Here is a 15,198-nt window from a genome sequence, read left to right as displayed (position 1 = left end):
TTCTAGGTGATATGCTATTCATGTTTCTTCCCATTTAGTTTATCTTGGGAGTTGTTCCAAATCAGCATCTATAGACGTCCTGTTCTTTCAGTGCTTACTGCAAGCTACTTCACCACATGAATGTATGGGATGTTCTTCGCAAAGAGTTCTATTTTCATACCATAAAGAAAGAGAAATGTCACCAATTAAAAAAAAACCAACACACAAACCAAGAACAAATTTACAAACCAAGAATATAACATTTTATTCATTTCCAGATTATGAGCACTACACAGCATATACATATATTTAGATAACATATAAAAGAAAGAACAAACCGTAGGAAGAAATATCGGTCTGAAACTGCCTTACGGGACCATCTTTAATTCTGTAAATTCGTGGTAAATCTCTCTCCCCACACATCAAGGCAGGCAGCGAGATACACTCCAGCATTCACGTATCAAAGGACGGCTTATCCCCCACTGTACTTACAACGCATGGCATAGTCACTGGCGTCCACGACGAGGGACGCCAAACAGTAGGTAAAAGAATCACAGCACAGTGAACTAATACAAATATCTGTTTTTTTGCATTGTCCTCCAGATAGTTTCCTTTTTAAACTAAGAGTCATATCCAGGGTCTATCCCTTGAGCTGCGTTCCAGTTATTGCTGAAGGGAAAAGAAAAAAAAAAAAGAACAAATGCATCAGTTTAAGTTATTAGAAAACAGATGGTCAATGGCAGCGACCCCCTACCCCTAGGGACACTCAAGGGGATGCTGGCCCACGGGGCGGTGCATACGTGTCAGCAGTGGGCAGGCCCAGAAGCGCCCGTCATTGTGCCAGAGGGGAGGGGTCGGCTGATAACAATTGGGGCTGATGAAGAGGTTCAGATGGAAGATATTCTTCAGGGAAGGCCTGGGAGCAGGAAGGAGCAGGATGCCCCCCAAAGGGGCAGGGTCACTTCACGGAGGTGAGGCAGCAGCTCATGGGATTATTCCTGACTCCCTGCTGGTAGCAGGCCTAAGATCTTCTGATGTAAAGGCCCTCCATACTCCATGTCAACAGAGAGAGGGTCTGCACCTGACCTTGTAGAACGGAGCCCTTTCCGGGGACACAGTTTCTCCAACTCACTATCTGGCCTTCCTCTGAGGAAAGCCGGCTCACCTTTGCCTTGTTCTGAACTGGGAGATACAGTTTGAACTCTGCTGGCAGTTCGTCTTCTGAATAGAGTCTGTCTGAGAAGTAAACCCGTCGGATGCGACAGTTTGCATGGATCTGTGGATGCAAGACTTAAAATAAGTCTCTTAAAGTAAGAGGCAAATAATGACTGTCTTCCTTTTTTTCCTGATTCTCCTCCAGCCCCCTCACCCTGCATGGTGCTGTCACAAGCGTCATCTCTTTGGCATCTCCTCAGCTTGGCTTAGGCGGAGATTCTGACAAGAGGGAGAAGTTGCTTGTTGTATTCTCCACCATGAGGCTTCCCTGGTGGCTCAGAGGTAAAGAATTCGCCTGCAATGCAGGTGTGGGTTGGATCTCTGGTTCAGGAAAATCCCCTGAAGGAGGGCATGACAACCCATTCTAGTACTCTTGCCTGGAGAATCCCGTGGACAGAGCAGCTTGGTGGGCTGCAGTCCATAGGGTTGCAAGAGCTGGACACAACTTAGTGACTACATCACCCCCACACTCCCTACTATTGCTGAGCCGATGCCTGAACAGGTCCCGAGCCTCTGAGGTTAAAGCCCCCTGGACGGTGACTTGGGAACTCTAGCCAGAAAGCCACAGAGTTCTGCCACCTAGGTCACAAGCTCGGAGCAAACAGAGTGCAGCCCCCTCTCCCATCTGGGGCTCCCTCTTGAAAAGGAGCCAGTACCTGCACCCTGAGGGTCTCAATGTAATTTGTGCCATAGGCCCGCCGAGTGAAGTCTGACAGGTTGAACTGAATCTGGTTCCAGCCGTCATCCAGCCGCATGGGCATGGTACAGATGAAGGGCTTGACCCGGGTGGTGCTCTGGTAGTTGCTTGCCCGAAACCGCCGACGCACGTTCTTATCATCTAGTACCTACGAAATATGGAGAGGAAGAATCACAGTAATTCCATCGTGGAGCAAACAACCTTGGTAAGACCAGGACCTGAAACTCCCACAGCCTGGTTTCCCAAGGCTGAGACCCAAGGGAGAATAAACAGACCCACATGGGTCACACTGGATGCAGATGGCCCGGAAATAGTGAGTTTATCTTGTCTGTTGCCAGGACAACATCAGCTGCTTATGACATATGACACATGCATCAGGCCCTCAGACCATAGCATGATTCCATAAACATTCTTCCCTTTGAAAAATTAAAAATGCTAGACTAGAGACCAACAATAGCCAGCCTGATATTAAATAGTAACTTCCCAGATAGATACTCTTCCAATCCTCAAGCTTTGAAATCTTTGAACTATTGATTAGATTTTCTGGATGCTTTACTGCTTCTTTTAAAACTTGGCATGAAACTCAGATTACTAATACTGAAATTATGTCATAATAATAATGGCAGAATCAAGTGTACAGCAGAGGCAGAAAAGAATACATTCAAAAGGATAAAGATACTTTCCTACGGTTACTTTTTTCCCATAAATTGACCAGCCACCTCTCTGGTATAGTCGAGAGTGTACAGATTCACATGCATATGCTTACCTGTACTTCAAAGGTAAAATATTTCTTCAGGTTTTTGATGATCATGACAAGGAAGGGAAGTTTAATTCCCAGTGTTTTCTTTGGGTCTGCAGGACATGTGATATATGTGGTGCTGTAGAAAGAGGAAACACCAATAAACACACCACCAGCCTCTTCCTTTGTGATAGGCAAAGCAGTAACAGCCCAATAAGGTAAGCTGGAAAGCAGATCTAAAAGATCCAAAGATCCCTTAACCCTTAAGTTAAGCTAATGCTTCTAAAAAAAGTGCCAGACTCTGAAACAAAAGCTTAACACAGCGCTAGATACCAAGAAGAAAGTATCTGAAAAGCGAAAGCCAGGCCAGCAGATCGGATGAAGTTCTTCCAGTGAGAAAAGATTTAATTCTGTTCTAAGAAACTATTAAGTGAAAGAAAACCAAAACCAAGACCACTGTAACACTGAAAACTACACTGACCACCCACTGGGTGATTCTGGTAACACCCTCAACCTCCCCCCGAAAACACTGGGGTTAAATATTAATAACTAAGACTTACATAGCCCTTACTATGTGCTAAGCAGGTTTTATATATATTCACTTATTTAATCTTCACAATAATTCTCTAAGGAAGATGTATTGTTCTTATTCCTATTTTACAGATGAGGAAACTGAAGCCTGAGGGATAAAGTGACTTGCCCAGGGTGAGCCCTAAGCAGCAGAGCGGGATTCACACTGGACAGTCTCGCTCTGCAGTCCCCGCTATCAGCCTCTGTGATGTGCTGCCTCTGGGCATACAACGTCTCTGGGAGAACAGGCTGGCAACCTACCTGACATTTGTTCCTTCAATCTCTAGCACCAGGGACTGGATGTCATTATCAGTGATTCTTTTGATGTGGCCATTTCGTACCTACAAGGGAGAAAATTAAACTGGTGAGTACTGAAATATTTGGCAAAAATTTTGTTAAGATTTCGAAGGCTGAATGCAACTATTTAAAGAAAACTACAGTAGTCCAAGAGGCATTAACACAGAAGTTTGTGACATGATATGTTGAAGCTTCTATGTAAATAAGCCACGCAATTACCTCTAGATAGGGCCCAATCACCCACCACAGGAACTGCAGATAGCTGGGCCATCTATAAATCAGGACCAATTTCTTCCCAAAGAAATCAATTCAATTTCAATGTAGCTAATGTTTACCAAGTGTCTGCTAAGCACTAGGAACATTCCTAACAACAGCAATCTCAGTCCTAATAAGACCGACAACAAAAATCACAAGGTCAGACTTCCCTGGTATATGACTCTGCCTGCCAATGCAGGGGACACACCGGTTTGATCCTTGGTCTGGAAGATTCCACGTGATGTGGAGCAACTGAGCCCATGAGCTGCAACTATGAGCCTGTGGCTCTACAGCCCGGAAGCTGCAACAACTGAGCCCACGTGCTGTGCTGCACCTACTGAAGTCCATGCACCTAGAGCCTGTGCTCGACAACAAGAGAAGTCACCACAATGGGAAGCCCGTCCACTGCACGGACTAGCTCCTGCTTGCTGCAACCACAGAAAGCCCGAAAGCAGCAGTAAGGACCCAGTGCAGCCAAAAGATTAAACAAACAAATAAATGTGGAAAAAAAAATCACAAGGTCATTGGTGTTGTTTCCACTTGACAGATGTGGACACTGAGAGGCAGGGAGTGCAGATGACAAGCCCTAAGTAAGGAAGGCAGGAGTAACAGCCAGGCTTTCCACTGCCCGATACTGCCTCACACAGATGGTTCTTTGGCCAGAAAGGTCAAATGCTGAGTGTCACTGACAGGGAGGGTGGCAACCCAAAAGTGAACATATTATTCCCCGAGGTTTACTCTGACTTCACGCTTCCATATCTTCTTTTCCCTAAGTTTCTACTTTTTCAAGTATGACCTCAAGTCCCATCTGAGCCACACACAGACGCCTTCTTTAGTACTGTCAGCCTACACTGACCTCTCTTCTCTCTGATTTGCTTCTCTGGCTCATGCAGCCCAGACTACGTGATTCAGCACCTCACCCTGCGTTGTTTTGCACTGTTTGTGGCATATGTAGGGGTATATGATGGAGAGGAATCAATATGCAGTATGGACTCCTCCTCTCAAAAATTATTTAGGAAAGCACAATTATCTTCAAGTATTACATTCAAGCACTGTAGATGGACAGAACAGAGGCACACGGAGGCACTTCTGTGATGGGGCTGCCTCTTCAGGCTGAAAGTATTAACTAACACATGAAAAAGATCAAGCAGGGTTAGAACTGCATGCACCGGAAAGGTGAGCACATGGTCTCTTAATGGGTAGAGGGAAAGCGGCTGCCTGCGCCGTCACAGTCAGTGATTATCACGTGGCTCGCCATCAGACTTGCGTATAGGGAGAGAATACCGCACTGACTCTGACAGTTACACTGTTCAACATGGATTACTGGTAACATGGCATTCTGTCTTGAGACCTCAGCCTCTGTGAGCTCGTTTACTGTGAATTTGATCCACTTGTGGTGTGCTTGGTATTCCCCAGGTGACATTGGGTATTACTGCCCATCTTTTTCTGCAAGATGTAACTGAATTTTGTCGCCTCCAAAAAGTATAAGCACAACGGTAAGGATAGAGCATGAAACACTGTATGTTCTACAATGCTCAGTACTCTGCTAGGCATCAACTAAGCATTCAAATATTTGCTGACTTCTGGAATTTGTCACGCTAAGAGTTGGCACATCTGAAGAGATTCAAGGAGGGTTTTTTAAAAATTCCTGGATGACATATCCACCATGGACTATTATGGGAGGCCAGAGATCCCAGGGTATATCGCAAAGACAGTGCAGTTGCCAGCATCAAGAATGCCTTCCCACAAATCACCCTTCAGGACCCATTGTCAGAAACAGAATGCTGGGTGCATGGGCCCCGGGTCTCTGCCAAGGCAGCATTTCTGGATTCTCAAGTCACAGACACCACATTGAAGCTCAATCAAAGCTGGCAACATCCAGTGCCCTCCTGCTTTGAATTCCGGGCCTCTTTCCAGAGGAGATTAAGAGCACAAAGGCTTGGATCTGTGTAGCCCATGCCAACACTGCCCACCTCATTCCCCACATAAATGCTCCCAAAGTGGCAATATTCCTCCTCTATTTGCTAGCCCACAGCTGCTGTGGAAAATCAGGCTGACTCGCTGGTAAAGGAGGAATTCATCCAGAAATTCTTCCATATAATATGATGTAGTCATATTGATAAGAACTGACAGTACCCCACTAATTTTATAACACACCACTAATTATTCTCTGAAGAGTAACTTCATTCTTTCTTAAAAAGGTACAGAATGCAACAAACCAAACAGATGGGTAAAAACAAAGAATTAAGCAATCAGGGTCCAGAAACTACTATTGCTAAAAGGCAACACATTGCAATTTATCCAACATTGTTTAAAAGTGTGACCTCCTGGTCACACTGGACCACCACCTCTGTGGTCCAGTGGTTAGGAGTGGAACTACCAATGCAGGCTGCCTGGGTTCGATCCCTTATCAGGGAACTAGATCCCACATGTGAACTCCCAACCAAGAGTTCGAATGCCACAATGAAAGGTCCCTGGTGTTGCAAACAAGACCTGGCACAGCCAAATTAAAAGAAAAAAGAAGCAGCGTGACCTCAGATCTTACATCCTGGATGGTCTCTCAGATCACAGTGGACAGGAAGCCTCCCTCAACTTCAGAAAATTCTGCCAGATTACACAGGGAGGAAATGTTAGGAAACTTGCCTTCTGCCCATCTCAAAGTTTACAGCATACGACTTCACTCCAGTAAATGTGACCACTCAGGTCTTTACAGAAGAAAACAATGCCTTATACTGCGAGCAGAAGCCAACAGACTAAAAGCCAAAACAGACTTTGTGTATTCTTACAGACTTCTGGCCCGGAGGCATGTTAAAGCTGGACTGTCAGAGCTTCTTAAGAGAAATTTCTTTCACATCAACATCCACACTCACAAACTTAATTCTTACAAAATTAGTTAATGCAGCCCATAAAAACTCAAAAACCCAGAGGAGAAAAGGCAGTTTTTTTTTGAAGGAATACCCACCAGTTTCTCTAGAGTTTTAACCTGCCCAGTGGTGAGAAGAGTCTAAATAGAGCTATGCCCAAGAGCAAAGTTCAATCCTCAAAGAAGAAAAGCACAGGTACGGTCATATCACAAGCTGCCAGAGCCTTAAAATCAAATTGAATTAATTTCTTAGTGAATTATGATTTTTCTTCTTCATTAAGTTTTAAGCACTATAGATACAAATTCACTGGAAGAAAAGAGTGGAGTGGGGATGGGTGCAATTAACCAGAGATATGAGCAGTTAAAGAGTAGGAAACCTCCCAAAACCTTTCTCTAGGCTCTCAAACTAGGATCAAAGGAGAAAGAGACGTGGTCAATTTGGGGCAAGGCCTCCCAACCTCCCTGGCAATCTGCCTGTCACTGCCTTAGCCTGTCAAGGTCTTCCAGGAAGCAACCCCCTCCTCAGTCCAGCTTCTGACAAACATGGATAATAAGATAGGTGGCCTCAGAAAGTATCAACTTCCTTTCCTTACCTCCTTCCAGTTCAGAGGCCACTAGGCAGGCCTCGCTGTGAAAAGAAGATAAAACGCAAGAGGCGGCATTTATTGCTCGTGGTGAAAGTAGGTTTTATTTTACTTCCTTCATCTAAATTAGAAAGTATCTTTTGTTTCTGAATTGCTGTGAGTGTGTGCTCAGTAGCTGCAGCCATGTCAGACTCTTTGCGACCCCATGGACCCATAGCCCACGAGGCTCCTCTGTCCATGGGATTCTCCAGGCAAGAACACTGGAGTGGGTTGCCATTACCTCCTCCAGGGGATCTTCCTGACCCAGGGATCCGACCTGCATCTCCTGCATTGCCGGTGGATTCTTTACCACTGAGCCACCGGGAAAGCCCTCTGACTTGCTAATTCTTTTTATTTCATGACAGGTTCCTGCAGTGTGACTTATGAGTGTTTCATTCCTCCAAAATAATAATAATAAAAAATAAAGCCAATCTTACATTTTTTAATTTCATGAACACCTCCCCTCCTACCCCCACTCCCACCCCTACCCATGAGCTGGAGGTACTTTAGAAGCTTCAGAACCCCAGGCTACTAGCAATTAGCCATCAGAATGGGTCTCAGCCTCTGCAGACAGCAAAAGGGAGCCTTCAAGCCCTTTTTTGCAATCACTCTCCCAGGCTTTCCATGGTTGCTGGGGCAACTAATAAAGAACACTGATTTTTTTTCTTTCCCAAAGTAAGCCCCAGGGAGGAGGGTCACGCTGAGGCGGGGAAAATACTACTGGGATGGGGAGGAGGCTGTCCAATGCTGCTTTAAAAATAACAGGAGCTGTATCCACTCCCTACTCCCACTTTTCTCTTCTCTGGCCCCACCCACTTATCGTGGCAGACAGCTGAGCCCTTGGGCCATCTGGCATCCTAGTCTTAATGACACATGTTCCAATTTACATTAAGCCTTTAGAGCTGTCCATTTCAGCGGCAAAGTTTCCACCCTGAGCTAGGGGCTGGGCTCTAAGTCAGAAAACAGGCAGAGGGAGACCTCTGTGGGGAGAGCTGGGCATAGCGGTCTCAAGGCCTGGGCCTTGCAGGCGCCAGCGGGTCAAAGGCTTCTCTCCCTTTGCGGCACTTAACAGGGACTAACCAAACAGCAGACAGGCGACTCTGCATTTACAAGCAGCCTTTTAAAGTAAAGATGATTCTGTGTACCATAACCAGTCTCTTCCTAACAATGCCTTGGAAGGGCAAGTGTAAAACCCAGGCCTTTGCCCAATTACAGTAAAAGCTATCACTTGGAATAATGAAGAACATCCTCAGACTGACTCAGGGATAGTCTGAAAAAAAAAAAAAAAAAGTGCTACTACTTTCATGTCCAAACGCTCTCAAGTCTACTATTGGAAACTGCATTAATTTAACGTGTGCTAACACGGTTTGCTAATTAAAAACTAGGGTGTGGGGACTTTTTTTTTCTGCAAAGAGCCTTCATTCATTTTTAAAATTAGGAACTGAATGGGAATCTAATATCTTCCAGCAACAACCACAAAAACTATGGTTCTAATCCTCTGGGAATGTGGAGGATCAGCAGCAGCTGAGAAAAAGACAAGATGAGAGGAAAGAAAGATAGAGACGCTTATTATGAATTATCAATCTCATGTAGCAGACTTTAAGGATATTGCCGGTAAAGCCTAAAAGTTATATGTTTTACACCGGTCTAAGTGGGAATGGAATCTCCTGGTATTTTCTTTACAAATCAGAAGTAATGTTTACATTAAACATAAAGAGCCCTTTAATAATGTAGTATTTGCTGATCCCAGAAGTTAAGGGATTGTTAAGAAATCCCTGATATGTGTTTGTGTTTAGTCACTCAGTCCTGTCTGACTCTTTGTGACTTTTTGGATTGTAGCCCACCAGGTTCCTTTGTCCGTGGGATTTTTCAGGCAAGAACACTGGAGTGGGTTGCCATTTGCTCCTCCAGGTGATCTTCCCGACCCAGGGATTGAACCTGTGTCTCCTGCATTGCAGGTGGATTCTTTACCCCCTAAGCCATCAGTGTGTGTGTGCTCGGTCACTTCAGAAGTGTCTGACTCTGCAACCCCAGGGACTGCAGTCCCCCAGGCTCCTTTGTCCCTGTCAGTGGGATTTTCCATGCAAGAATACTGGAGTGGGCTGCCACGCCCTCCTCCAGGGGATCTTCCCAACTCAGGGATCAAACCTTCGTCTCCTGCATTGCAGGTGAGTTCTTTACTGCTGAGCCACCGGGAAAGCCCCTAATTTCTCCTAAATTCTTGGTTTGAAAAACTACAAAGGTCTCTATCAGGAAGCTTACCATTCAGTCAGGAATATAGATCCTGAGAAACTAATTTCAAGTTTGATGAAAAGGAAATGGAAGTGGATATAAATTAACCTAACCTGAGGAAATGCCTTTGAGCTGTGACCTAAGACTAATAAAGGCGGAAAAGAAGAAGTGGGTCCCAGCAGAGGGGCCGGCAAGTGCAAAAGCCTGAAGCTGAAAGGCTTCCTTCAGCTCAGTAGGAAGTCACTGCTAGATGGGGAGGTGAGCCTGGAGAGCTAGTTAAGCAAGTACCAGCCCACAGGCTATGTGTCCTGAGAGCCATGTTAAGGTTTTGGACTGGGAAAGCCATGGCACAATGACTAAATTATCCTAATTTCAGAAGTCTGAATTTACTGGACTTCCTGTTCTAGGCATCTGAATATTGGGCTCAGTTATAAACTATTCCTTTACTCTTGAGCAAATGCCTCAGTTCCCTGCTTTATTTAATACTGTATGCCCTAACTGTTGCTAAGCATTTATATACCTCTTCATTTAATCATCATAACCAGGAGAAGCAGGTGGCGTTATTACAAGATGAGAGAACTGAGTGAAGTATTGTTCAAGGTTACACAGCACAGGACATTACGTCAGAGCCAGGACACAAATTCAAGGTGTCCGACAACACCCAGCACTGGGGTTTCCAGGTGAGATACTAGTCTTCCCCTTAAGGAACCTGTAGTCTAGCGGAAGATATACAGTAAATAGGCAACTGCCATACGGTGTGATACAGAACACCACAGGAGCACACCCGAGACATAACTGAAGTTCCCACTGAAATAATGTTTAAGCTGAGAGCTGAAGGATGACATGGGGGAAGGGCTAACTTCAGTGTGTCAGATAAACGCAGATATTGTAAATGTATCCACACCCACAAAATGAGTATGACTATGGCATTCACTTCTCACATTCACAAGACACAGAGCCTAAACAGAAACCAAACCTAATTTTTCCAAGACTGTTTTTCACTATAAACAAATGACAGAAACTCTCTCTATAAATTCGGGAAGGAGAATAGTAAAGTTTTGTGAAATCAAAATATGTAATAACTAAAAACAGGCAGTTATAGCCAAAATGCACCTACTGGCAGGAGGCAGGGTCATTTCTAGGTAAGTGTGGACTATCCTTCCTTTCTTTATTATAACTCTGCCTTATTCAGAATCATGGGAGTGGGGAAAATGTCTTCTCTAACTCTATCTTTCCAAATCTACACAATGCCTCACTTAGCTGTTGCTCAATAAATCCTTGTTAAGTATATCAATTCCCAGCGTTTCCCCTTCTGGACTGGATTCCCAACACTGTCTGAGGACTTCGTAATATAGCTGAGAAAAGGCACACATATACATATACCAAAGCCTATGGATCTGGCCCCAAACTTTCCCTTTTTTCCTTCCTTTCCTTCCCTTGACCCAAGGGGAAAAATTTACAGATAAACACTTTTTCAATCTAAATAAAAAGAGTAGAAACATTTAACTCCCTATTACAAGAATTTCTCTTAAAATGAGAATTCCTCTAAAGGTTTTCTTTGCCAAAATGTCTGCTTAATTTACTCCACATAGCCCTGCCAGTTGATCTAACAATATTTTCACACACGTTTATGTCATTAAGGTACCATCTGACCTCTAGTGGCGTTGTTAAGGGACACAGTGCACTATGGTTACTCTGCTTTTATATTCTGTATGTAAACATGTTGACTAGTCAAAAAACTGCATTTGAAAAATAAAACATACCACAAAAGATCAAGCCCAGAAGGGTTAAAAGGCAACTCTGATAGAAGTTTCACTTAATAGAACTCTTAATAGCCTTTCTAACACTGGAATTGGACTTAAGTTCTTTGACCTGCTCTGAAAACCTATTCTCCTACATCAAGTCCCATTCTCTATTTCAATTGTCTCCTACTGACACTTTTGTTTCAACTGGCACACAATCCACTCTCTCCAGACTTTGGACAGTCCACAATTAAGGCAAGCCAGGTGGCTCAGTGGTAAGGAATCCACCTGCCAATGAAAGGGACATGGGTTCAATCCCTGGGTCCGGAAAATCCCCTGGAGAAGGAAAAAGCAAGCCACTCCAGTATCCTTGCCTATAAAATCCATGGGGTTGCAAAGAGTCAGACACGACTTAGCGACTAAATAACCACCACCACAACAGCTGAGAAGCCATCATGCTTACAAAGTTCCCAGGTACACTCATTTTGAGCTCTCTTTGTAGAGGTGCAATTTCAGAGTTTACAAGGTTTTTTAATCCAATGTGAACAAAACCATGGAACTGACAAACTCAGTAATGTAGGAAAGCAACTAAGGAACCGCTTTCTTGTGTAAAAAGCAATTCCCAGCATTAGATGTAGTTTGGGGACAGAATCACTGTGAAAGAAGAGAAGCTGGTCAGATTTCTCACACATGCATAAGGCCAAACTCGTTACATTCAGATCTTTCAACTGTCTTATAAAAATGACACTGTGAATACACCACCCCAAAAGCTGCTCTCAGAATAAAGAATTCCGTAGCAGCAACAGGCAGAAAGAAGGCTGTCTGTGTTCTCAGTCTCTCTGTGGCCGAAAAACCTTCATCTGTGGATGTGGGAAGACAAAAACAAGGACTTGTTCTGAGATGAAATCCAAGATTGTTGGCCTCATTGCCAGTAAACTGCTTATTTAGATGATCCCACATCCTTCTCTATAAAAACAGCATTCAACATACCACCTCTCTCCATTTTCCTTGGAGGAGTGCAGTACTAAGTCACCTGTCTTCCATGGTAAGAGTGCTTTATATTAACTTTTATTTTAAAAAGAGTACAGAAAACTGAGAATTTGCATAAGAAAGGAAATAGCACAGTAGTTAAGTGAGAACCAACTCATAGATTGCTAGGCACACATGCCCCCTAATCAACATCTCTAGAATGTGGACAGGGTCACCATCCTCTGGAGTCAGTGGAAGCATCACCCAGTGGATGCCTGAATAAAGACGATGAGGCTTGTACTTGGCTTTGAGCACGTTAACCTAGACAAGACTTGTCACCATTTTACAATTTTCCTGATGGAGATCAGTCACTGAAGGCACAGCACAGACCCCAAGTCACAGTGAGTGTGGAGCAGGTGCCAAAGACCACTGAATTCCGGCTCCGTTGGGATCAGTGAGAGGAAGGGAGCAAATGAATGAAACCCAAACATAACCGAGTTCTGGCTGTGCCTCTATAAGGGAGCCTGGGACAATGGCTCTGTGTCCAGTGCCCAGCACAGAGCCTGGCACAACACAGGATATTAGTAAATACTTGTGAAATCAGTGAACAGCAGTTTCTTTCATCTGCACTTTCCCAAAGCAACCTCATGTGACTTGACGCTTTTCACACTGTTAGATGGGTACTACCAACCCCACCATGTAAGTGGGGAAATCGAAGCTAAAGAACCGCATGTCCGTCAAGTCTGCGGCGAGAGACACTGGTCCACACCACGGCCGTAGGACACTTAAACTCCAGCCACGCCCACCCCAATGCACCTCCGCTGCTTACACTATGCCCTCACCTCGCGCCTCAATCACCCCAGGCTGGGGCCAGGGCACAGCAGAGATCGCCGGGCCTCCCCCAGGCCCCAGCTCGTCACAGCTACCTGCCACCCCAGCCCCAGCCCCGAGACCTCGCCCCGCCGCCGCCCTCAGTCCCTGACCTTTTTGTCCCAGATCTGCAGGGGTTTGCTGCCGATGCTGTAGAGGATGGAGAGGAAGCCGCTCTGGAACGTGTTTTTGAACATCTTGCCGGCGGCCTTCTCAGCCTCGCCAAAGCCGACCTAAATATGGGCACCAATTGGCAAAGGCAAAACAGGGGGCTGGCTGGTCCGAAGAAGGGAAGCTGAGCCCCTGACGTCCAGATCGGCGGCCACAGACACCTGGACTTGGACGCGGGACGCTAAGTCCGTGAAGCTACGCTCCCAAGAAAACAAAACCACACCAACACGGAAAACCACAGCAACTGCCGCCTGCACCGCACTCCCCTCCTTAAATGGAGGCGGCGGGCCTCCCGCCGCCAGCGATGAATCCCTCCGCTCACCTGAGCCCGCCCCCTCAGAGCGCAGAGCCCAATCCCGCCACGGGGATTACGGACTTCCTGTTCCTTTCGCTCTTAAGCCCCGCCCTAGTGCCGCCTCCTTGGGAATAGAACGCCCTTGCCGAGGGACTATTTTCCCATCGTTGTCCCAGAGCCGCTTTTAGAAAGCGGAAGGAGACAGGATAACAGAATGGGTTTGCACCTGCGTGGTGTCAAGGGAACCTGGAGGGGATGGAGTCTAAGAGCGTGAAGGCCAGGTTCCGCCCAGGTTCCGCCCACTAGGGGCTAGGAGGAGTTAGAAGCGGAAAAAAAGTGGGGAAAGGCAGGACCTGGAGTCCTGAGACTAACAAATAATTGCCTGTTGGCCGAGTACAGGATAAGGTTAAAGCAGCTAACCAGTATTACGCAGTAAGTGTGCTGAACGCCTTATAGGCATCATTGCTTTAATTATTGACTGGGTCGCTATGAATATGCAGCATAACCCGCGGAATGAAGTCAAAGCAATCCTTGAGGAAAAGTTACCACCTTAAATGCGTGATTAGAAACAAGAAGGTCTGAACTTTAAATGCAGACATTAATGCAATTAAAATAAAGTTGGTTGAGTTGAATCAACAGTTGTTTGTTTGTTTGTTTAATCAATTCTTAGAACCGTTTTTAAAAGACATAAACTATGATATTTCAAGTGTGGAAGAAACATCAAATGTTGGAAACCATCATTCACTCAGCCTCTAGTGTATGAACTTCTAGTCCCTCTGTTTCCAGCCTTCCTTCCAGGCTCCATATCAGTCAGCCTACAACATTCTCTTCTCCTGTTAACTTGTTGCTGCTGCTAAGTGGCTTCAGTCGTGTCCAACTCTGTGCGACCCCAGAGATGGCAGCCTACCAGGCTCTTCTGTCCCTGGCATTCTCCAGGCAAGAACACTGGAGTGGGTTGCCATTTCCTTCTCCAATGTATGAGAGTGAAAAGTGAAAATGAAGTTGCTCAGTCGTGTCTGACTCTTCAGATCCCATGGACTGCAGCCCATCAGGCTCCTCCGTCCATGGGATTTTCCAAGCAAGAGTACTGGAGTGGGGTGCCATTGCCTTCTCCGACCCTGGGTAAAGTCCAAATCCTGTTCTATATTTAAAGTCTTCAGAACTCACCAGGTGGGGCATCCAAGTTTTGTGGTGCCTACTGTGATCAGGCTTCCCCGGTGGCTCAGGGGTGAAGAATCTTGCAATGCAGGAGCCATAGGAGACTTGAGTTAGTTGTCTGGATCAGGAAGATCCCTTGGAGAAGGATTCTTGCCTGGAGTATCCCATGGACAGAGGACACTGGCAGGCTACAATCTATAGGGTCGCAAAGAGTCAGACATGACTAAAGTGACAGCATGCATACACTGACCACTTCTATTTAAGGCAGTTTTGTAATATCATTTTGTAATTAAGAGAATAGGATATTTGAGTCTTCTTAATCATGACTGATTTCTTTGCATTGATTGCTGAGGAAGGCTTTCTTATCTCTTCTTGCTATTCTTTGGAACTCTGCATTCAGATGCTTATATCTTTCCTTTTCTCCTTTGCTTTTCGCTTCGCTTCTTTTCACGGCTATTTGTAAGGCCTCCCCAGACAGCCATTTTGATATTTTGCATTTCTTTTCCATGGGGATGGTCTTGAT

The 15,198-nt window shown here is 45.3% G+C and overlaps 1 protein-coding gene across 1 annotated transcript; it reads right to left on the bottom strand.

The window, feature by feature from the left end:
* Nucleotides 1–219: 219 nt before the first annotated feature.
* On the bottom strand, nt 220–13,507 carry CFAP20 (cilia and flagella associated protein 20). The gene is made up of 6 exons (XM_027516427.1): nt 13,165–13,507; nt 3,462–3,541; nt 2,658–2,769; nt 1,851–2,039; nt 1,145–1,255; nt 220–648 (listed from the first exon to the last, which is right to left on the bottom strand). Exons 1-6 carry the CDS (start codon nt 13,246–13,248, stop codon nt 643–645), a joined length of 582 nt encoding a protein of 193 aa, XP_027372228.1. The 5' UTR covers nt 13,249–13,507; the 3' UTR covers nt 220–642.
* Between the last annotated feature and the right edge of the window lie 1,691 nt (nt 13,508–15,198).

The sequence above is a fragment of the Bos indicus x Bos taurus genome, chromosome 18, assembly GCF_003369695.1.
Source record: "Bos indicus x Bos taurus breed Angus x Brahman F1 hybrid chromosome 18, Bos_hybrid_MaternalHap_v2.0, whole genome shotgun sequence".
Taxonomy (NCBI): Eukaryota; Metazoa; Chordata; class Mammalia; order Artiodactyla; family Bovidae; genus Bos; species Bos indicus x Bos taurus.
The sequence above is the reverse complement of the archived record's forward strand: the minus strand, read 5'-3'. Positions and strand labels throughout refer to the sequence as shown.